The following is a 22,691-nucleotide window of genomic DNA, read 5'->3' as shown; positions in this document are numbered from 1 at the left end:
GCTTACCTTTGCAAATCACAGTAAACACTGAACAAAGATGGCGCCCGCGCGAACAAGAAATCTGAACTACGGTGTCCTGCAGAGGACAAATGGTCAAAATTGCTAAAATTTACAATGTATATGCAGCTCAACAGCGACACCTTGTGACCTATTCCAGTCACTGCCTTACATATATATAACACAAATGACTTGGCATGACATCATTTGACATGAACTGGTGAAAAGTCGAGAGAAAAAAAAGTTCTTTAGTCTGATCAATCAGTATTGATGTGACGAGGTGTATTAGTGCTTGTGACATGGGTAACATGCAAATCTGTAAAGGTGCTATCGATGCTGCAGCATAATTGTAATGTGTTCTGCCATCCAGACAATGTCTTTAAGATCTTTGATTATGTTAGCAAGATTATGCCAAACCAGATTCTACTTTAATTAAAGTAGCAAAGGTCTATAAGAAGGGTCCAGAAAGGAGAGGCAAACCTGTTGTAAGGATGGAACATTTGTGACTTTGCCAGCCTTTTGTGTCCTCATCAGAAGGCTTAAAATGTTGCTTAAAAAAGGAGGTGATGCAACACAGTGGTAAACATGTTCCAACCTTTATGAAATACACTTTTTTTTTTTTAACATACGCTTTTTCTTTTAATGACAGTTATTCAGTTTCAACATTTTTATAAATTGTGTATTCAGTGTTGGCTTTAAATAATGTGATTACATTTTACACAGCATCCCAACATTTTGGAAAATTATATTGTGTTCTTCAATTACTGTTAGTGCCTGAGCCACAAAATGATTGATGTCCTCTGTAATCTAGCAGATGAGAACTTTTACTCACTAAAGCTTGTCAACAAACATCACATGCAGCATAAGATGACACTGCAGTCTGTCTCTGGACTAATTTTATCCTCATATTTATTCCTGTTGTGATTCTTTTGTCTCAGGTTCCAAAGCTATAGACTACTCCAATGGTTTGTTTGACTGCCAGTCGCCTACGTCACCTTTTATGGGTAGTTTGCGAGCGCTTCACCTTTTGGAAGACCTAAGAAGTGTCCTAGAGTTGATGGACTCGGAGGAAAGGGAGAGTCTACGATGCCAGATCCCCGACTCCACAGCTGACAGCTTTGTTGAGTGGCTCCACGGTCACATGGTAAGACCCTTACTTGTGGATGTTAGAAATATCAGTTGGATTCATGGAAAGAGATAAAGTTTATTAGCAGGTCTTTAGAAATTAAAGCAAACAGACCACTTTTTGCTCTTCTGCCATCCAGAAAAGTGTAGCCTCAGGGTAAACCGTTGTAGCGCTCGTGTTGCATTTTCTGTTTTTGAAATCGGTGCAAGTTGTGTAATCTTGCCAGATCTCTCTTGGAAATTAGATTTTTAATCTCAATGAGATTTTTTTACCTGGATAAATAAAGGACTAATAATAAATCAAAAAATCATGGAAGGAGTTTCTCCTGTGATGGCTGGGCATGACGCCCTTCAAACAAACTGTAGCACAGCTGGTTTGATTCTGATTGTTGCGTGTGCCAAATTAAAGCTGTATTAATACAGAACAGTGTGGGCAAACAGTCTTGTATCCAAGTCCACAAATGGCTTGTTTGCTAAGCGAAAACGCAGAACAATTGTCCTGTACTGCTGGGTTCCCATGGAATCCAAGATGGATTAGCTGTATTGGTGTCACAGTTGATGTGCAGCAAGAAACGCACAGACTTCTTGTGAATCAGAGCAGTGACTGGCTGCAGGCCAGTGAGAGTTTTTGTGTAATACTGTAACCCACTCTGTGTACAGCAGTCTGAATGTGAGCTCTCCATTTCAACCATGTAAGGTTTTATTTGTGCAGGGTGAAGTGGTGTAGCTGCTCAGGCACTTTGATGTGAAGAATTTCAGCTGAGAACATTAGTAGACATTAAAGAGTTCTTCTAATAATTTATTTTTCTCTCCCCAGTCTAACGGACACATTTCATTGGGTGGAGGTGACCACTACCAGGAGAGGCTTTCACGACTAGAGACTGATAAGGAGTCTCTTGTGCTTCAGGTACCTGTCTAGCAGTAATTCCATAATTTTACCATCTCCTCCACCGTCTATTTTCTGTAAAAGTCCTGTGAAGCTCATCGATGTTACTTCTCCCTCTCATCGACCAGTCAAAAACAAGAAGGGGCAGGACTTGCGTTATCAACACTGTAAACAATGGCGGGCGAGAAAACCATTTTTGTAACCTAGCAACATCAAGCATTGAAAGAATGCTTGAAGCTCTAAAAATTAAGTCAGGGGTTTGACACACAAAAAACACTTACTGATAAATATTGTTTTACTTAAGAAAATACTCCTAGTACTTAAACCAACGCAGAGTTAAAAGGTGAAAATGGAGCACAGCCTGACGTCCTTAATAAACTCAATAAATCTGCTGCTGCTCTGAAAACGTCAAGAAACCGCAAATTTCTGAATAATAGTTCACATAATGCTTTATTATTGAATTCATTTTTGTTTGTTGATTTTTAATGAATTTCCCTGGGGTGGCAAATGGTTACTAATGTAATTATTAGCCAGTGTTTGTATAATTTATGGGTAGCTACAGGTGGACTCTCCAGGATCTGGAAAGGAACTGAAACATTGTAAAACCTAACTGGAGGTTTCAAAGCTTGCTCGTGTTTCTGCCCCACATGCAAAAGATTTATTGCACTTGAACTGTGATCAGATTTGTTTAGTTCTCTCCCTCACTGTTTTTAGGAGCAGGGTATCTGTATATGTTGATTGCATGATTCTAAAGCTGCCGCCACCCCTGACGTACTAAGAGAGATTTCTCTTCTGACTTGAAACTCTTAAAAATCTATAATAGTACAAAGAGTGGAACTGATAACTTTGGCTCATCATGTTCTTTAATAACTTGGCCCTTGGTTTGTTTAATATCAGGCTTTGCTGTCCTTTCTAAAAATGTGTTACCTTGTGCTCATGCAGGTGAGTGTACTGACAGACCAGGTTGAGGCTCAGGGGGAGAAGATTCGGGATCTGGACTTGTGTTTGGATGAGCACAGGGAGAAGCTCAACGCCACAGAGGAGATGCTGCAACAGGTCTGTGTGTGTTTGTGTGTTTGTCTTACACTCTGAGGATGGGAAAGTTTGGGTGGTGCTGACTCTCAACTGGAAGAGCTGAGTTCACACCCTCCTGTCAAGTAAACATCTACTGTGTGCACTGCTGTGCTAAGTTTATAAGTGGATGTAACAGGGGCGTCTTGTTAAAACTGTTACTCATTGAGGCTTTGCAAATGACTTTTTGTGTCTCCACCTTTACACAATAATTCCTGTACTACCAGTGTTGTTTACACAGATTATTTGTTTGTTATTACAGGAGCTTCTGTGTAGAACTACTCTGGAGACTCAGAAGCTTGAGCTTATGTCTGAAGTGTCCAACCTTAAGCTGAAACTCAACAGTATGAAAAAAGAGAGGCTTGACTTTGATGACGGATTTAGGGACAGCGAGGTGAACTAATCCTCTTTGTTTCTGAATGTTTCTTTTCTATCTCACTTAACGCACACAGACACACACACACAGACACACACAGGCTCAACAATAATGAAACACTCATTTATTTTGTCCTAAATCTCGGGGAGAGAGGATCCCGTCTTATTATCAGTCTCAAAGTCATTTTTATTCCTTGTTAGTATTTGCTAAACTAGCCATTGACGGTATACCCACATTATTGTAATATTAATTGGATTTTTTTTTGTTACTTTATTAGACAAGATTTTTATAAAGATGTTGTCAGTCATTTGTTTACTAGAGATGGGAAGCTCTCTGCTTCCCAGATAGACCGAGCAGAATGTCTGGAAAGCTTTCAAACATGTCATGGTCTTGTTGTAGCAGCGCGGCCATCTTTTCCACCCCGCTGGAACAAAAAGCTGCTGTCCGTGTTCCGCCTCACAGCACATAAATCACTTCTTTTCTACAAGCAGCTTCCCCTCATTTTGTCACTGCTGCTGCTTGGAAGCACTGATTTGCTGCTTTCAAATGCATTTGTAGTCACTTTATAGAACTTTTTGCTGATACAAGTCACATTTGCAAGATGGAAGCAGTTAATGAGATGTTAAAATGATTCACTTAAATTTCATTTTGGAATCTTAGAGTTAAATTTTTATCTAGAGGACAAAAAAATGTGTGTGTGTGTGTGTGGGGGGGGGGGGGGGGGGGGGGGAATTATCCTTCAGTATTTAAGGTGTGACCTGTTCTTTGTTTCTTTTGTCAGGATTTGATTCTTGAAATTAATGAGCTGCGGTACAGACTGACTGAACTGGAGACTGAAAAACTACAGTATGAAAAGAAACTTAAATCCACTAAGGTGAGTCATCCCAGAGCACTTTACTGGCTGTGTATGTATCTTAAGGACTAGTTTTACCCTTTTTTAAACAGCCAAAATCCACCATTCTGTTTAAAGTCAATACTTAACAGCTGAAATGTTCTTTTATGCCCTTTAAAAAAATATAATATCTGTACATCTCTTGTTACCTGGATAAAGTTATTCATGCAACCATTTCAGCTGCTATTTGTATAGTATTATGCTGTAGTCACAGTAGGGAAAACAGTGGTTTGAGACCACAGCACAGCCAGAATTTTTGCAACTATGCAATGAGCATTTGGATCTTGTTGCCTTGGAAATGGTTCCTTTGCAGATGTGGACGAGGACTGTGATCACTCAGTCAGCTGGTATTTGCAGAGCGGCTTTGATGGATCAAAATGGTGATAATACAGTGTCGGTTTTAAATTGAAATGGGGTTGAGTTGGCATTTACAACCCTAATTCCTAAAAAGTTCAGATGCTGTGTAAAATCTGAAGGGGAGGGGGGAAACTGAATGCAATCTATTCATCCATCCATCTATGTTTTCTTTCGTTTATCCGGGGCTCTGTTACACTATTGGAGCAGCAGCCTAAGCAGAGAAGCCCAGACCTCCCTCTCCCTGGCTAACTCCTCCAGCTTTTTCAGGGAAATACCAAGGTGTTCCCAGGCCAGCTGAGAGATATGTCTCCAGCATGTCCTGCATCTGCCCTGGGACCTCCTCAAGGTGGCGGATGTCTCACCCAGGAGGCGCCCAGGAGAGATCCTAGTCAGATGCCCAAGCCACCTCAACTGGCTCCTTTCAACATGGAGGAGCAGCGGCTCTAATCTAAGTGTCTCCCGGATGGCTGAACTCCTCACCTTATCTCTAAGAAGAGGCCAGCCACTCAGTAAAAGCAAATTTTTCTGCCCCTTGTATCTGCAATCTCGTTCTTTCAGTCACTACCCAAAGTTCGTGACCATAGATGGGACGTACACCGACCGGTAAATTGAGAGCTTTACATTCACGCTCAGCTCTCTCTTCACTACAATGGACCCGCACAGCATCCGCGTCACTGCACCCAGAGCACCAATCTATCTTTCGATCTCCCACTCAATTCTCTCCTCCCTCATGAACAAGACCCCGAGATACTTAAACTCCTCAACTTGGGGCAGGAATTCATCCCTGACCCAGAGTGGGCATTCCACCCTTTTCCGCCTGAGAACAATGGCCTCAGATTTGGAAGTGCTGATTCTCATTCCCACTGCTTCACACTCTGCTCCAAACTGCTCTAGTGTGAGCTGGAGGCCATCATCTGATAAAGCCAGCTTAATCACATCATCTTTGAAAAGCAGAGAGGAGATTCTGAGACCACTGAAACGAAAAGCTTCTGCCACTTCTACACCTCCTATGGACTTTCTGTCCATAGGAGTTCTAACTTTTTGGAATTTTTTTGTACTTGCAATGTGTTTGTGATTAATCTGCAAAAGTTGCAAATCTGTTGACATATGTGGCCAATCTGTTGCTGTCTACGTACACAGAATTTTGCATCAAAAATGTATTTATATTCAGGGTCCAGCCAGAACATCATAAATTTGAAACAGAAATTTCAAAGTTCCTCCACAAATGGTGCCACACTGCTGCAGGATGGTGATTCAACTTCTTCAAAATGACACTGGTGCTCAGCAGCCTTCCTTTTTATGTGGGATATAACCACAATGCAGCCACTGACTTGAGTCCTCTATTGCAAAAAGGCTCATCATAGATGATTTGCACTCACTGGAACAGTGACTCTGATTGATTGCAGTGTAATGGGGTGTTATGAATTAGATGACATATTGACAAACCTTTACCAAATTGTCTGAGAAGGAGTTCAGTTATTTTGAGTCAAATTGCCTTCTGCCAGGTAACTGATGCAATTGCTTTGAAGGTGGTCAGTCAGAGGCTGGGGGATTACTAACCACCATGTTTTTTTTCCTCTCTCCTGGTCACAAAGAGTTTGTCACCCTTTTGCCTCTTAATCCAATCCCATTAACAACATCTAAGATTTTTTCGTGTTATTTAGGATTTTTTTTCCTTCTCATTCAGAGATTCTCATGGCTGTTTGAATGCTGTGAATTTAGGTTTTGGTTGCAAAAGGAAACGAGTTCAAATATCAAATGGACCCTTAATTGTTACAACACAGACAAGAAAATTGTTTGTTTTACAGTTTGAAAAGAGAAGTTAACCAAGAACACAAAAAGCTAAACTAAACTAGGTGAAGGCCAGCTGACTATCAGACTGCCACCACCCTTTTATATGCTGACGTTAGAAAAGGTGAAGGAGGGACTCTGCTTACTAGAATTTTCCAGATGATTGCTTTGGATGTTTTCTATCGTATGCTTCTTGAACTGCATGTAGTAACTGCGTGTAGCTTTGGGGGTTTTGTTGTTTGTTGCGGTGCCTACTTTTAATCTGCTTTAGTGGTCATTTTCCTGGAAATTTAGATATTCAACATTTCTTGATCTCTTTTTATCTTCTCTCCTTCCCATTTCTGTTTTCTTCTTCTTTCCGTGGCTTGTCTCTTTACTGCTAGTCACTAATGGCCAAACTTTCTAGCCTGAAAATCAAAATGGGCCAGATGCAGTATGAGAAACAGAGGAAAGAGCACAAACTCCAGGCGATGAAGGTCGGCTTTTCCCAGGATGACTGTTGTGCTTGCTGTATGATTATGGTTTTTTGACCTCTCCCTTTGGCACCTCTTCTTCTTCTTCTTCTTTTTAATTTTTGAGGCATAAAATGATTAAATCTGGTTAGATTCTGTTTTCACGCTCAAAAATGTATGTATTTTTGCAAATAATTTACTTGACCACGCATTACTGCATTTTGCTATAATGCATGGTTAAGTCAAGTGCAATCAGAAACACCACTTCCTTAAGTCTGCATTTACTAGGCACCAACTTTATAATTTCTTGTCCTGTTTAGTCTCTGATCCAGATGAAACTCTTAGAAAGAGGCTGAAAGAAAAACGTAAGGGGGGGTTTTATGTCCGTGATTTTATTATTGCACTCACCTCCACCCGTATTTGCATGAACGAGCATGAGCCATCTGAACTCTGCTTGTCCATTATAACCAGTTGCAGTGCTAGTACCCGACCACAGCGCGCCACATCTCAACTTTTTTTTTTTAATGGCACGAATCTTGTCACTGAGTTTTTAATGCCCGGCTACAACAGCAACAAGAACAGTTTGCCTTGTGTTGTTAGCAGGAATGAAGAATGAACTGTTTGTTGTGACCCTTCAGACTGCTTACTCCACCTTCTGACTCATGTCTTCCAACGTTAATCACCTACCTCTCTTCACCAGCAACCTGTGTGTGCGTGTGTGCGCACCCTGCTAACCTGTCCTGCTGTTGTGCTTTTCAGTTTCTTTCATGTACAGCTGTCTTAATAAATGTCCACTTTCCCATCAGTTATATATACTATACTCTACATTCATCTGTATAGAACAGTTTCATTTTTCATGCACAGCACACGCACTCTCCATGATTCTCTATATTGAAGTACAAATTACAAGTGTCCATTTTAAGAATCCTATTGACTAAAGCAAAAACACAAGCTACCTTCATGTCTTGAGCATACCTTTTAAACATTTACAGTGCAGGTGAGGAAAAATAAGCGAGGCCCCCGAGTTTAATAACTAGTCAAACTTTTCTTGGGTAGAAGTAACCTTGAATAAACATTTGTAGCTGTAGACCAGACCAGTTTAATGTTTAACAGACAGTTTATCCTTAGGACTGCTTCTGCTCAGCCAGATTCTCAAAATGTTTCAGTATAAATGAGTTTCTTGAGGTCATTCTGCAGCTTTTCTATCAGGTTCACTCCAGAAGAAGGATTTTCTTTGTTTGTAGTCATCCTTGAGTAGATTTATCTCAAAGTTTTGGCCTTTTGTTTCACTGCCAACTAGGGATGCAACGATACCAATTTTTTCAAACCGATACTTGGATCTGAGTACTTGCCGATACAGAGTACAAAAAAACGATACTTCTACCACACACACACACACACACACAAATACAATTAATTGGAAGACAGGTTTTATTATATTCCCTGCCGATAAAAAATAAAATCTTAATAAAAATGACCACAAAAAAATTTCAAGTGAAAAATAAGCACTTCTGTTAAATTATTGCAGAGTCTCCACTTTGTAATTTTACAAAATATCACTGAACTATTGGCACTGTCTCGAGCTTTCAGAATAATAAATAAACACTTCTGTTTGGAATAAAATAAATACAAATTAGGTTTCGAATAAAATAAACTTTTAAATTATTGCAGAGTGTCCATATTGTAAACAAACAAACAAAATAATTCTTATTAAATAAATAATAAAATATAAAAAATTATAAAATAAATAATAAATAAAATAATAATTGGCCCCCTAGTGGCCAATCTAAAAAACTACAACAGAAATGACAAGCCTCCCTCTGATTAATGAAATAAGTTGGTATCGGTTCATGGTATCGGTTAACTTTTACGAGTATGAGTACACACACATTTTACAGTATCGGCCCCTGATACCCGATACCAGTATCGGTATCGGTGCATCCCTACTGCCAACAATAACAGTTTGAGAGATATAAGCATAATTTGCAGTGTAAAAAAATTAGGAAACTGAACAAGTGGAGGACAAAAAAAGTTCTGTTCATCCATCTGTTTTCTAAAGTATCAGAAATGTTCTCAGTGAAAGGGTGGCTGTGAAGAAAGAAGGGAAACTGGTAGAAAAGGCTGAGGTATGCCAAAATACACAAGTACTGAAAGGGACCGCTATCAGAGTGTGTGTCAGTGTGTTGAAAAGTGGAAATGTTTGAGCAAAGGTTAACATGTAAAACACCCGCTCACACCAACACTGTGTGTACGTTTGGTTTCTAAAAAGCAGTGTGGCCGTGATGTTGCTGGACTGACAGCCTGTAATGTTGCATCCTGTATGTTTAAATTTTACATATCCTCACATTTTAACACCCTCAAACTTCACACCAGGAACTCTTTCAGTAATCTTTTTCTCTCCTCTCTAGATGTGGAAGTCCAGAGGATGAAGAAGGCAGTGGAGTCTTTGATGGCAGCAAATGAAGAAAAGGTACATGTGACCAACTAGGATTCACCGTGTATCACATCCCAGCTACCCAAAGCTGCTCCGGGGGGGGGGATAAACTGACCTCATTTTTCTTTTTCATTACCTTTTCCTTTGCAGGATCGTAAAATTGAAGAACTGAAACAGTCACTGCTGCGGTACAAGAAAGTACAAGACATGGTGATGTCCGTGCAGGGAAAGAAAGGTTACAATCTAAAAATTTAAGTATTTTGACAAATTTACATAAAATTTGATTCACAGCATTTAAAAACTGACATTAATGATGTGCTAAAATAATGCATTTTAAGCTTTAGCTGCCACACAGGCCCTTCAGCTATCCCTGGGTTGCTTGCCTTTTCCCCTTGTTGTTTGTATAGTTTTGTGTGCGAAAACTTTTGAGCTACTTCCTACATCTTGTGAACAGGATCATGTGTTAAATAATTTGATTTTATATTTTGGTCCATTACAGAAACAAAGACAAATGATAATGAGCACGTTGAGAGTTCTGGTGATGGATGGGCCACAGTCCGAGCTAGCCCTCCGTCTGTGGAGTCCGAAAAACAAGAAGGCACGGATGCTGAACAACTGAGAGGGAAAAGCCCAGATGAGGTTTGTGGAGAGGGAGAGGAGATGCAGCAAAGGGCCACGGGTCGGTCTCAAACTTGGTCGGTGCGTCTCAGTCATGTGGCATGCGGTTGCCTGTTCACCCACTAAGCTAAACTGGCACCCATGGTATCACTATTTAAATGGCAGAGAACATGAGATATTTTTAATTTTGCTTTTACTCTTTTTCCTCCCCTGGAGCGACTTCACATATCATTAAACTCTAAAGTGCTCAGTAAAACACTCTCACAAAAACTTCACATTAATTTCACTCCTTTGGAAATGAGTGTTGAAGAGCTGGACAACCAATTAGTTGAATAACATCTTTTGTCAGATCTCTGTATGCAGATTTAGACTGTTCTCAGGGACTCTGTAGAGTTTTTAAGTCACAGTTTTAATGCATTTAAATCTTCTTTTGTCTTTCTGACTCAGATGGAAAGCCCCAGTGGACTAAGTGAAGAGCCCTCGCCTTCACCCAGCCCGTCTGATCCAGAGAAAATGTCAGAATCTGAACCGGCAGATGCAGAAAGGTAAAGATTTTATGTGTTATACATGACTGTTTTTCTTTTAACAATATTTTTAATTTACAAATTAAAAAAACAAATAACCGGAGAACACTAGACGCCAAAGAACCAAACAAACAGCAAATCCAAACATGGCAAACCACCAATCCTAGTGGAATCTCTTTCATATTCTTCACTGACGAACACAGTGAAATGGTGCTCATTCTGCCTGCATGTGTCTTGTATTTATATTAAAATGCTGTAACTTGCCAGGAATTACATAAATTCACATTAAAATCTGAGTATTGGAAGCTCTCACTGCAATTTACGCTATAAATAAAGTGTAAATTTACACTAAATTGTGGTAAGAGCGGTGAAGCATGCTGTTTAATGCACGTATATGTTTAAATTATCCGGGGCAGTCCATGTGGCGTTGCACCACGTGTTTGACGTGTCACTGAGTGCTTGTTATATATGTTATATATTATTATAGCACTATGACTAAATAATGAGGGAAGTATTATGTATCACCACCATGATGAACACTTGTGGCAATAGTATGTATAGTACTCTGCACAGTGTGTGCATATTTGATGTGTATAGATGTTTTAAAATTATTACTCATGATATCACAATGTCCAGACATGTCCTGTAGGGACATGAGGAGGAAACGGTGGCAAAAGGAGCTATGTGAGGCTGCTAAAGGCAGTGGATCCATCACCAGACCACAGGCAACAATAACACATGTACCAGTTGTTGAACTTGTTACGGATTCAAATATTGAGGAGGGATACAGGAGGAAAACCCAAAATAACCACACTGGTCCGGCCGGGTCAAGTCAAACGATGATTTAATGAACACACGCGTGGGAGATGGACACCATACATCAGACAGCATTAGATCTCAATACAAACTCCACACACTCATTGTTTTATGAAAATCAGGGTATTAGAACGCCCCCTCATGCGTACAGATAGTACAATACAGTCAATATTGACAACTTTAGACACATCAAGAAAAACATTCTCTTCGTCTCGAGGACAGACACTGGCTCCAGTGCCTCTCCTTGGAGCGGACTGTCCCCTACGGAGACACAACATTACAGCTGCAAGGTTTTCCAAATTATCAAGTTGACGTGTATATAATTCGCTGAGTCAGGGATACAATATTAAATGCATGTTGGTTTAATGAACTACCATTACTTAAAAACTTAATAAAAAGATATAACTGAATAAAAAATCACAAAGAATCACATAATATCAGTGTTATGTAAGCGCGTGCAACCTCCTGGGCCCAAAGTCATCTCACACCATGGATCAGCCAGTCATAGCGCTGACTGAAGTTTTTGACCTTTATTAACTCGGGCACAACTCTATAATAAGCAACAAACTGCCATATGTGTAAGGTGATCATGTTTACACCTGCAAAGAGAGCTCATATAATTATTCTGACACCTGTAAATAAAAGATTAACACCAGGTTATAACAATCACTGTAATTCAAAGGTTAAATGTAATGTCAATAGCTTCAATCAATGTTTAATGCAATGCTTATTAAATGATTCTGATATAATGATGATGATTCTGCTAAAAATGAAATAAAACACCCCTTTTCACCCGACAATTCCCTCTGTTGACCTCTAGGAGAATCCAGAGGTCACAACACCAAATGTTATATCAATTCTTGATCTACACAGCCTGTTCTACGTGCATCAATGGCATCATGGACATCGGAGTCACAACTCTAGGGTCCACTGCCCTTGTGATTACTTTCTCTAACAATGCTCTGGCACAAGGAATGAAACAACACCCACAAATAACAAAAATACCCACCAAAATAGACAAAGTAAGCATGACCGAAAGCACAAGCCCTTTCCACCGTCCGAACACAGAGTCCATCCAGCCCTCCAGCGGATTGTCAACTCCTGAGTGATCATGCATCGTTTCAGACAGGCTCTTTAAGCCCTCAAGAGCCCGAGTCACTGAGCCGTCCGGAGCGGTGTTGTTTGGAATGAAGGTGCAGCACTGATCTCCAAACATGGCACAAACGCCCCCTTTTTCTGCTAATAGCATATCAAGGGCCATCCTATTTTGCACACCCATTAATGAGGTGGGACCCACCTGCTCCGCTAACCCCTCCATCCCGTCTCTGGTCAGGTTAGAGAGTCTCAGCACATTATAATGAACATAATTAATCCTATCTACGTTCTTGTTTGGGGTCACTGGAAAGAAAGCAGAGATTATTGGAAGATTTTCAAAACCGGCTGCTATTTGGTCAGCAAGTTTATATTCACTTGGAACCCCCCTGGGCACTCCAATGGAGTCGATCCAGGTTGGTGAATTCATTCTAGGGTCATAAACATGTGTTCCATCAATTTGTCTTTTTAGCGAAATGTGTCTCTTGCGTCTGGCTGCCAATGTGCGTGTGTTGCGCTGTGGGGTCGCTTTTACCTGATTTCCAATTAGCATAAGTGGCGCTCCTAGTCTCACCATCGCGCACGTCCCCACGCTTCCCAGAGGAACACGAACCAAAAGAGTCTTGTGGCCGCAATAAGCCCGCTCCTGGCCCAGGTTCCAATCAGTGTGGTCGCATCACTTACATTATTTGTGGTCCTCCCCATGTGTGTAACAGAACACCAACTGGGATCAATTTCTCCCAAATTATACTTTACTTTATCGGTGGAGAACTTAAAACACGTATAATTATCCTTTCTAGGCATAAACGGTCCTACTTGGGTGTATTTGTGGATAGGGGGAAATAAACTGGACAAAACAGTGCAATTCCCACTATTCACTACTTCTCTCGTCATTCGCAACATGCAATTATAGCCCCACTGATCCTCTGGATGCAGTGGCGCCGGCTCTGTGAACAAACGCGGTCTAGCGGAAGCACAAGCTACACAATTAGACAATTTTTGTTCTCTCGCATTTTGAGCCATCCAGTCCAGCCAGATGTTACTGTCACTGAACCCGGTGGCGCGTTCAATCAAATCTCGAGGTTTTAATGTGCTGTAGTCCACTGACAGGACCCGTCTACCGTTTGGTTCCTGCTCCTCTGGTACCGCCTCCGACGACCCGCTTCCTTTTTGGCCTGTAAAAGAAGTAACAGAGTTGATTGAATTGAAAGTCACGTGTGTTGCTGTTTCTTTTCTAACTGACTGTACTATGTTATGTTTTCCTAAGAAATTAACTTTAATTAACCTTTTTGGATCAACTCCTACAGTTTCCACGCCCACAACTAAATATACAGGTTTTTCCCGCTGCCAAAGTCAACAGATTTTTAGATGGACTGTAATCCCTTTGAAGTTTAAGCTCATTTCCTGGTCCTAATTCTGACGGTTCCCAATTTTCCCCAGTATAACCCTTTACCTGATTCCAATTCCTACACCACCCGTCATAAGGCCGATTTCCCCTTTCGCAGTGTGTACTCACTGAGTAATCCCAGCAGATCCACACATTGTATCCTCTCCAATTGCCGCTCGCGCCCTTACAGTTAAAAACATCACACAAATCAAATGTAAAAGAGGTTGTGGAGCCATTAACATAATCTAATTCTAAACCACCATAAGTGCTGAGACACTCATCCGTTTTACCAGAGATTTCGCGCTTCATTCTCGCCCGCGACTTGAGTTCACTCAGTGGTATATCGAGTGGCGCTGGGCTGGAATGACCTCCGTGCTCAGACAGTCTGCGTGGGCCGGTCTGCAACAAATAAACCAAAAAACATATAGCGGTGATTAATAACATAGTTAACATCAGACGAAGTAACATTTTGTTAATTTTTGTAACTTCTCTCTCATCACAGGTTTCTGATTGTTGTAATGGCATTGTATCATGTATGACTTGTTTTTTGTTATTTTTGTCTTTTTTTTTTTTTTTTTTACATACAAGTTCAAAACTCTTCTTATCAAAGCCTTTATGTGAAATCTTCAATTTGATACTGCTCCTTTTTGCTGTCGCGGTGACTTCCTCCTAAGCTGGTCTTCGTTCTTCGGCCTCCCAGGTAGACTACCGGTCGGCCCGTTGCACAGGTGTGAGGGTTTATTCTGCCTCTGTTTTTCACCTGTGTTGGGTGGAGTTGCAATTTTTTCCACCCAGCTGTCGTGTGCCGGTGCACACTGCGACCAATGGTACCAGTTGTCGCCTTTCCCTTTCAGTTGAACTGCTTTCGCCGTCCGGGCCAACACCTCGTATGGACCAGTCCAACGAGGTTCCTTCCACTTGCGTTTGATGACCTTCAGCCACACTACTCTCGCGTCTGGGACCTCTCCTTCTCCTGGGGGTTTTTCACAAGCCACCTGCTTTGTGAAGCTGGACACAAGCGCCTTTAACTCGTTCCAATAGTCTGCGTGAGACCTGTTCCCTCTCGTGCCCTGTTCGACCGGGCCCACCGTCCAAGGTGCCGGAAACTGTCTCCCAGTCAGCAGCTCGTATGGCGTGAAACCTGTGGACTGATTAACAGAACATCTTATGGTCATCAACGCAATCGGCAGGGCCGCGACCCAATTGAGCCCTGTTTGCGCGCAGATTTTAGCTAATTTATTTTTCAAATTTAAATTCATCCTTTCTACTTTCCCTTGGGATTGAGGATGATACACTGTTCCAAATTTGTGCTGAACTCCCAACATTTTTTCCACCTTTGCCAAATCTTGATTTTTAAAGTGGGTTCCATTATCTGATCGAATTTTTTTAGGGAACCCATGTCGAGGAATATAATGATTGATTAAACATTTGATCACGGTCCTCGCATCTTCCTTTTTAGTCGCCCATGCCTCTGGCCAGCCGGTCAGTACATCTACACACACCAACAAATAACGAAGACCACCAGGGCCTGAATCAATCATATCAGTGAAATCAATGACAATCTCCTCTCCCGGCCTCTCAGGCATCCGGAACTTACCCAATTCTGGTTTGATCACTGGCTTGGGATTGTGTGCTCCACAGATTAGACACCTTTTGGCCTTCTCCCTTATCATTTCTCTGAGGTTAGGGTGCCACCAGTGACACAGATTTCTCTCCATCTGTGCTATTCCGACGTGTCCAAGCCCGTGGGCCTCGCTCACCTTCTGTTTCGCCATTTCGTCTGTTAGCACGGGACGCCCGTCTGGCCCCCTCCACAAGCCTCCATCCTGCCAGGCTCCCTTATTTTTCCACACCCCCTTTTCCTCTGGGGATGCCTCCTCCTGGGCCTGTTTGACCTCCTCCATTTGGTTAATTGGCCCTTCCTCTTCTGCAATTACCTGTATCATTTGTCTCCGTCCTTTGTAACCTGCTGCCTCCTTTGCGGCTTCGTCCGCTTTCTGGTTTCCTTTTGCCACCATGCTGGTTCCTTGTGAGTGTCCTTTGCATTTTATGATACTCACTTCTCTTGGATCGGCCAAGGCCTCCTCCAATTCCTCCATTTCCTTCTTGTGGCAAATAGGTGCGTTGGTTGCTGTTCTGAATCCTGCTCTTTTCCATTGAGGCAGCTCCACGTGCGCTGCTCCGAATGCATACGCTGAGTCTGTGTAGATGTTCACTCTCATATCCTTAGCTAACCTCAAAGCTCGAGCTAGGGCTATCACTTCAGCTCTCTGAGCCGACTGCTGTCCCTCAATCCTTCCTGCTTCTTTGACCTGATACTCATTTCCTACTCTACAGACCACCGCATAGCCGGTTTTTAGTCCTTCTTCATCTCTGTGGCAACATCCATCTGTGAACCAATCCTCAGCTCCAGGTATAGGTTCCGCCTTCAGGTCCTCTCTAATTTTTTCTTCAACCTGTGCTCTTTTGACGCAGTCATGTGGTTCCCCTGCTCCCATTAAATCTGCCATGTTAATTCCTTCATGTGTGAATGTCAAATTTGGAGCCTCCAAAACTTTACTCAACTTCTGTTGTGCCCGTGGCGTCATACTAAATGCTTGTGAGTTCACGTACGCCACTATACTATGTGTAGTGAGTATTTTTAGTGGATGTCCTCTCACTACATGTGCTGTTTTCTGAATGACTTTGGCAACCCCTGCTGCATGTTGTGTGCATGTGGGATGTCTTGCTTCTGTTGGATGCAGTTTTATACTAACATACATGAGAACATCCCTACTCCCCCCTTTTTTCTGAAACAACACCCCGTTTACGACGGAGTTTGTTTCGGAAATATCCAAATAGAATGGCTCATCATAATTAGGTGTAACCAAATCAGATGCTCTTGACAGATCCTGTTTTAATGCAATAAACGCGATTTCAGTGTCAGGCGTCCAAGGCAATTCAGCCTTAAGATTTCGAACGCCAACTTGCTTCAGTAGGCCCCTTAAAGGGGCAGTTTTACCTACATAGTCAGGAATGAACTTTCTGCTGTAACCTGTCAACCCAAGGAAAGAAAGCATTTCTCTCACTGTTCGCGGTTTTGGGTGTGTCAGAATTTGGTCTCTGTGTGTGTTCATTAAACCCACTGATTTGTGTGCGATTACCCGACCCAAAAATGTTACCTCAGGTCGAACCAATTGCAACTTTTCTTTACTCACTTTGAAGCCACACTCCACCAATCTATTCAACACGACGAGCGAGGCTGCCGCACAATCCGCTGCTGACGGGGCTGCAATGAGAAGATCATCGACATATTGAATCAATGTACATCCATCTGGCAAATTACATGTTGACAGGGCCTCTTTGAGCACCTGATTGAAAATGCCAGGAGAAAGTGCAAAACCTTGTGGTAGACGTGTGTATCTGAATTTTTTGCCTCTGTATGTGAATGAGAAAATGTCTCTGAGTGACTCATGCAGTGGAAGACAAAAGAATGCATTTGCTAGGTCAATACAAGTGAACCACTTTTGGTCACACTTAATATCTGATAGTGCAGTGTAAGGGTTTGGAACAGGTACAGTGTTAGTGTGCAATATGGCATTAATGGCACGCAAATCATGTGCCATACGATACTTTCCTGTTCCAGATTTCTCCACCGGTAGAATTGGTGTGTTCCAATGTGAGTAAGATGGCTCTAACACTCCGGCATTTAACAGCCCTTCAATTGTTTCTGCAATTCCTTCTTCTGCTTCAGGTTTATGTTTATACTGCGGTCTGTTGATTGGTGTGTTTGATTTCAGGTGGAACAGGATAGGCGAACAGGTGGCCAGGCCAACATCTGTGGGCCCTTTGGACCACAAACTGTCAGGCAGTTTTGACAGTTCAGCAACTGCATCAGGATGATCTGCTCTCTCTCTTCCATATGTTTCTGAAATTTCTTGATGTTCAAGGGTCACTACATCATTAGACATGCAAGTTATACGATAGATTTTAGAATTTGGTGCATAACATAAATTTGGAATTTGGGTGCTTTGCCACCCTGCGTCGTCCAGCGCCCGCCTGACCATTGGTCCCAGATCACATGCTCCATGACCTTCGTGGACCGCCAATGTAATGTGAGGGGCCGAATTTTCTCCCACATTATACCAAGGCAGTTGTTCATCAGTTAATTTTACAGCCGCGGCTACACCTTCTGGCCCAATGTAAATGTTATTTGTTTGCACATTCCAGCTCTGACCCTCAAGATCAGACTGGAATAGTTCACGATAGGTGTCATCATTTTCCCTGTCATAAAAAAGAGTGACGTGGTATGGATCTCGTGGTGGGGAGTAAACTGCCAAGCTCATTATCCAGGGTCTCCACAGTTGGAATTGACTTAGAATGCCTTCCTCCAGCAGCCTTCCCCAGTAAATGTCGGCTTTGGGTTGTTCACAGTTCTGAAGCAGATATTGAGTCTTTGAGTTTGTTCCCAGGCACGGGAAATGCTGTCCTCCTGGCAGAGTAACAGACAGTCCATCTGCAGAGCACATGATAGTAGCTCCCAGCTTCACGAGCAGGTCCCTGCCCATGAGATTCACTGGCACTTGAGGTGACACCACATATTGATGTTTCACAGTCTGCTTTCCCAGCTTTGTCACGGCTGGATCGGTCAACGGCAGAGTCATTGGAACCCCGGAAAAACCCACCACATTAACTGTGTGATAGGAAAGTGTGGCACAGTCTGGTGTTGCTCTCAATGTGGAATATGTTGCTCCAGTGTCCACTAGAAAGGGCAATTCTGTCCCTTCCACGGTCATTGACAGCATAGGGTCTGCCATCCCCATGCTGTTTGGTCTCTCCGGGCTCCTTCAGTACTGCTGCTGTTCCCAGCCCCAGTCAGCCACTGGGTACTGAGCGACTGGCGCTGCACTTGGGTTCGGGGCTTGATATGCTCCCCTGTACCCATTTCTCCCTCTTTGTGTTCCACGTGCCTGGGGTCGATAGCCTCTCCTTGGATTGCTTTGAAAAGATTCTGGACAATCTCTACTCCAGTGTCCCTCTGCTCCACATTTCCAACAGGCATTCCAAGGCATGTTAGTGGGATTCCCTGTTTCACGAGCTCTTTGCACTCCCCTCACTGATCCACCACGCCCTCTTTGCGGACCACCGGTTCCCCAATTCCCTATGGGTTGACGCTGCCTTGGTGCATTGACGGGCCACCTGTCATCAGAGCACAGACCCGGGTCTCCCTCTGGCCATTCAGGCGCGGGACCAGGCCGGGGCCCAGCTATCATTATTTTCTTTGCGTTCTCCTTTTCCTCCTTCTTTTTCTCTCCAACTTTATTTCTCGCCTCTGTCAGCTGTAACTTAACCAAGGACGCCTGTGCCTCCTCCAACTCTTTTTTTTGTCTGTTCGCGGTATCCTGTTCCTCCTGCAACCGGTGTGTTACATGTCTTTCCCACTGCACAGAGTCCGCTACAGCAAAATCTGGATTTTTCTCTAAGTCAGCTTTTACTTGATTGGGCAGCCCTGCCAGCACCGCAGAACGGAACCACGCACGATGCTCACCTTCATTACCTGGATGGATACCTGTTTCTGACAACCACTGCTCTTTGGCTTTTGCTAAAAACTCCCTAGGTGTATGTTGGGGGTCCCAATTTATTTTAGGTATAGCTCCAGTATTAGGGGTTGGGTACTTCTCACGGACTGCGTCAGATAAGGCACATTGCACTTCATGGTATGGCAGATCATTTGCATACCGAGTTGTATGGGCTATAGCCTCTACATCAGCTAGCCCACCACCGAGCATACAGTGGCCAGCAATAGCACGGAAATCGCCAATGGCAAGTTCCTGGCCTTCGGTCAATCTACTCAATGTTCTTAACCAACTCGCTCCTCCCTCAGTTATAGGTGGAAGTTGTTTAACCAATGCTTCCAAATCTCTTATTTTATATGGGCGGTACAGTGGTTCATTTTTTGAACCTGCTATTAAAGGGAGATTATAACCAGGGGCAGCAGCTCCTGGCTCTAAGGACACTTTTTTATAGCGAACCGCGTGTTGTTTTCCACTTGAACTTTGAAACATGGGCCTTCTTACTCCTATTCCTCCACGTCCCGATCTCAAATTTCTGCCTACGTTTGAGTCTGACTCAACTACTCTGTCTTTTTCCTCATCACTCTCCTCTTCTGATGAAGTCGCACCATCTTCACTCTCCTTCTCTGGCTTAGCTTCAGTCAGTTTTTTCTTGACGTCTTTTAGCGTTTTTATTACTTCCCTTAATGCATTTGGATGTTCATGCATCCGGCCATAGACTTCTCCTCTCCAATTTTTGTCCTTAGCCGTTGTGTCAGGTTTCTCCGACCTACTGGTTTGGGTCTGCCCTTCTCGTACTGGTGTTGGCAACTCCTGAAAGGTTGACCGTTCACTTCCATCCTCCGTTGACATTGTATCCTCCATTTTAAGGGTCTGTTCAGTCTGTCCACTGTAACTTGGCTGTTCCTCCATTATTACCTCTGAGTCTGACATTTTTTCTTTACTTAGTGGGCGGGGAGGCGAGGTTAAGCCTTCATCTGCAGCTGAGGCTACCTTTCTCCCTCCCCCACTTTGGGGCTGACATTTAACTGTCACTGACCTTTCTTTGGGACGAACTATAAGTGGGCTGGTATATTCAACGTCCGCTATTCCTCCAACAACCACTCCAGTTTGTCCATCTGGACCATGAACTTGTCCCCCACCAAGAGTCATCACAGGCATGATGTATGATTGTGGTGGGGCACTAGGTGATACTGCGGCCCAAGTATATAATTTTGGTGTGTCAGGTTTGTTAGCATCTTCTGGGTTTGACATTAAATCCTTCATTTGGCTCTTTATCTTCTTATTTTCCTCCTTCAGCTGTTTCAATGACTCCATGACATTTTCCATGTCTCCTGTTTCCTCCATGACATCCTCCATCATCCAAGATGATGCTCCATTCCACAGGAACAGCCATTTACAGCACTTTGCATGGGTCTCCTTTAAATTCTTGATTTCTTTTTTGGCTTTCCGGTTAACTGAACGTCCCTCTGTTTCCTTTTCCAGTTGTTCCAGTTTCTGCTCGCATCTCTCTCCTTCCGTTTTAAACACAATGTTTAGGGCTATCTTCTCCTCCAGCCCTCTCTGTTGGGAGGCAATAATTTTTCTTACCTCCACATCCATCATTTTGCATTCTTTCTCCGCTGTTTTTAATGATCCAGGGAAAGCCAAGCGAATGGCTTTTTTAGCTGTTGCAGTTGTTCCTCCATAGGCCTAAATGCCCTAGACCCACTAGATGTCGCGCTGGAGCTGTTTGCCATTTTCCTGAAACACAGGCTTACCTCCCTCTCAATGACGTTACTCGACTCCTCCTCCTGGGTCACCCCACTACGTCTCCTTGAGAGTTCTCAGAATTAATCTCACCACTCCAACGGTCACAGTCTCCTCCAGACCTGCTCGGTGACACACAATTAACCCAGTGCGTCAGAGAGTTGACCGTGGTTTTATTAATGTTCACACTTAATCACAATATTTCACTCTCCCATTTAATTTAATAAACCCAAATACATTGTGTGCTGTACTTTATGCACGCTACAGCCACACAGTTTAACACCTTCTCACCACACCAAGTCGTCACAAAACCTGCGTCAAGGCGCTCTCGTATCACATAATAATAAATAGACACCATTCTATTTTAACCGGTGGGAGAGTGATGAACCAGTCAAACCCAAACTCCTCAATAGTTCGCCATTTTACTTCAACACTAAACAATCAAACTCCACTTAGTCTCATTTACTCCAGACACCATTAACCATTTCAAACACACAGTCACAAACAATTCATGTCAGCCACACAATTTCAAAAAGCCAATTATCTCCTTTTAAATAATTTCTCACTTCGGGACTTCTCCACCACTAACTCTACAAATTTTAAGAAAGCATATCAAATTCAGTACCGGTTATTACCGCTTGTACCATGGAGAAAACAAACATAGCCGCCTCTGTGACTTCATACTCGGGGTCATCCGCCTGTATGGCTAGTTCAATCACCCCTTTAAATAAAAGTAAACACCGACTAATATATAGATCTAAGTCGTCCAGATCTATTTCTGAACTTACTGACACCTCATAAGGGGCATCTCCCTCTTCTGTCTGTGCAGAACAGTTACAATTCACCTCCAGAAGCCCCTCTACCCCTGTAACTTCAATGTGACAGGACGCTGATCGCAACATTATTAGGGTTTTTATAACTTTATATGAACAGGAATTTATCAATATTGAGTGGGGTTTTTTTTCTTCTTTCAAATATGTGTGTGAATGTAAATGAATTTCTTACTTTTCACAAGTCCACTTTATTGCGTGCTCATAGATTCACTTCTGTTAAAGTTATTCAACAAATATATTTTTCTTTATTTATTCCTTATGGATTATGTCACGCTTATTAGTGGCTCATATATACTTAAACTTATGTCTAGACTTGAACACAGAGGTAGAGCATCATTCCATCCTTTTTAGGGTGACAAACTCCACTTTCTCTGTATCAAGACAGCTCATAACCTTTCAACAATTTTATCTAATGTATTATTGATTAAGATTCTTCTAGGAGAATAAATGTGTGGTTTTCTAAGTACACTTAAATTTTGTCTCAGATTAGTTCACTACAATTTGATCCAAATTGTAAACACTCACCTCCCCATACACCACAATAACTCAGAGTTATATGTATTATATCTTATATTATCACAAGAAAGCAACTGGGTTAATCAAGCATACTTGTCTATAGTCTCACACTGAAAGAAAAAGACGCTCACAGTCTTATAACTTCATATATATCTTGCTTGAATCAAAAGCATTTTAAACTTTCCACTTTTCAGCCATGCAACACAAGAGAAATATGCCAACC

At 42.4% G+C, this 22,691-nt stretch overlaps 2 protein-coding genes and 1 pseudogene across 2 annotated transcripts; 1 reads left to right on the top strand and 2 right to left on the bottom strand.

The window, feature by feature from the left end:
* The first annotated feature begins 929 nt into the window (after positions 1–929).
* Positions 930–9,616, top strand: LOC148094809 (liprin-beta-1-like). The gene is made up of 7 exons (XM_087837111.1): positions 930–1,141; positions 1,940–2,029; positions 2,951–3,064; positions 3,342–3,473; positions 4,237–4,329; positions 9,356–9,417; positions 9,532–9,616. The coding sequence occupies exons 1-6, from the start codon at positions 998–1,000 to the stop codon at positions 9,374–9,376; spliced, it is 594 nt and encodes a 197-aa protein (XP_087693237.1). The 5' UTR covers positions 930–997; the 3' UTR covers positions 9,377–9,417; positions 9,532–9,616.
* A 1,806-nt stretch (positions 9,617–11,422) lies between these two features.
* Positions 11,423–15,929, bottom strand: LOC148094808 (uncharacterized). Its single transcript, XM_087837110.1, has 2 exons — positions 15,416–15,929; positions 11,423–14,959 (listed from the first exon to the last, which is right to left on the bottom strand). The coding sequence occupies exons 1-2, from the start codon at positions 15,915–15,917 to the stop codon at positions 14,445–14,447; spliced, it is 1,017 nt and encodes a 338-aa protein (XP_087693236.1). The 5' UTR covers positions 15,918–15,929; the 3' UTR covers positions 11,423–14,444.
* A 97-nt stretch (positions 15,930–16,026) lies between these two features.
* LOC148094807 (uncharacterized) lies at positions 16,027–21,297 on the bottom strand (annotated as a pseudogene).
* Between the last annotated feature and the right edge of the window lie 1,394 nt (positions 21,298–22,691).

The sequence above is a fragment of the Neolamprologus brichardi genome, unplaced genomic scaffold (genome assembly GCF_056152115.1).
Source record: "Neolamprologus brichardi isolate AB-2024 unplaced genomic scaffold, ASM5615211v1 NODE_ptg000162l+_length_27394_cov_1, whole genome shotgun sequence".
NCBI classification, from domain to species: domain Eukaryota; kingdom Metazoa; phylum Chordata; class Actinopteri; order Cichliformes; family Cichlidae; genus Neolamprologus; species Neolamprologus brichardi.
The sequence above is the reverse complement of the archived record's forward strand: the minus strand, read 5'-3'. Positions and strand labels throughout refer to the sequence as shown.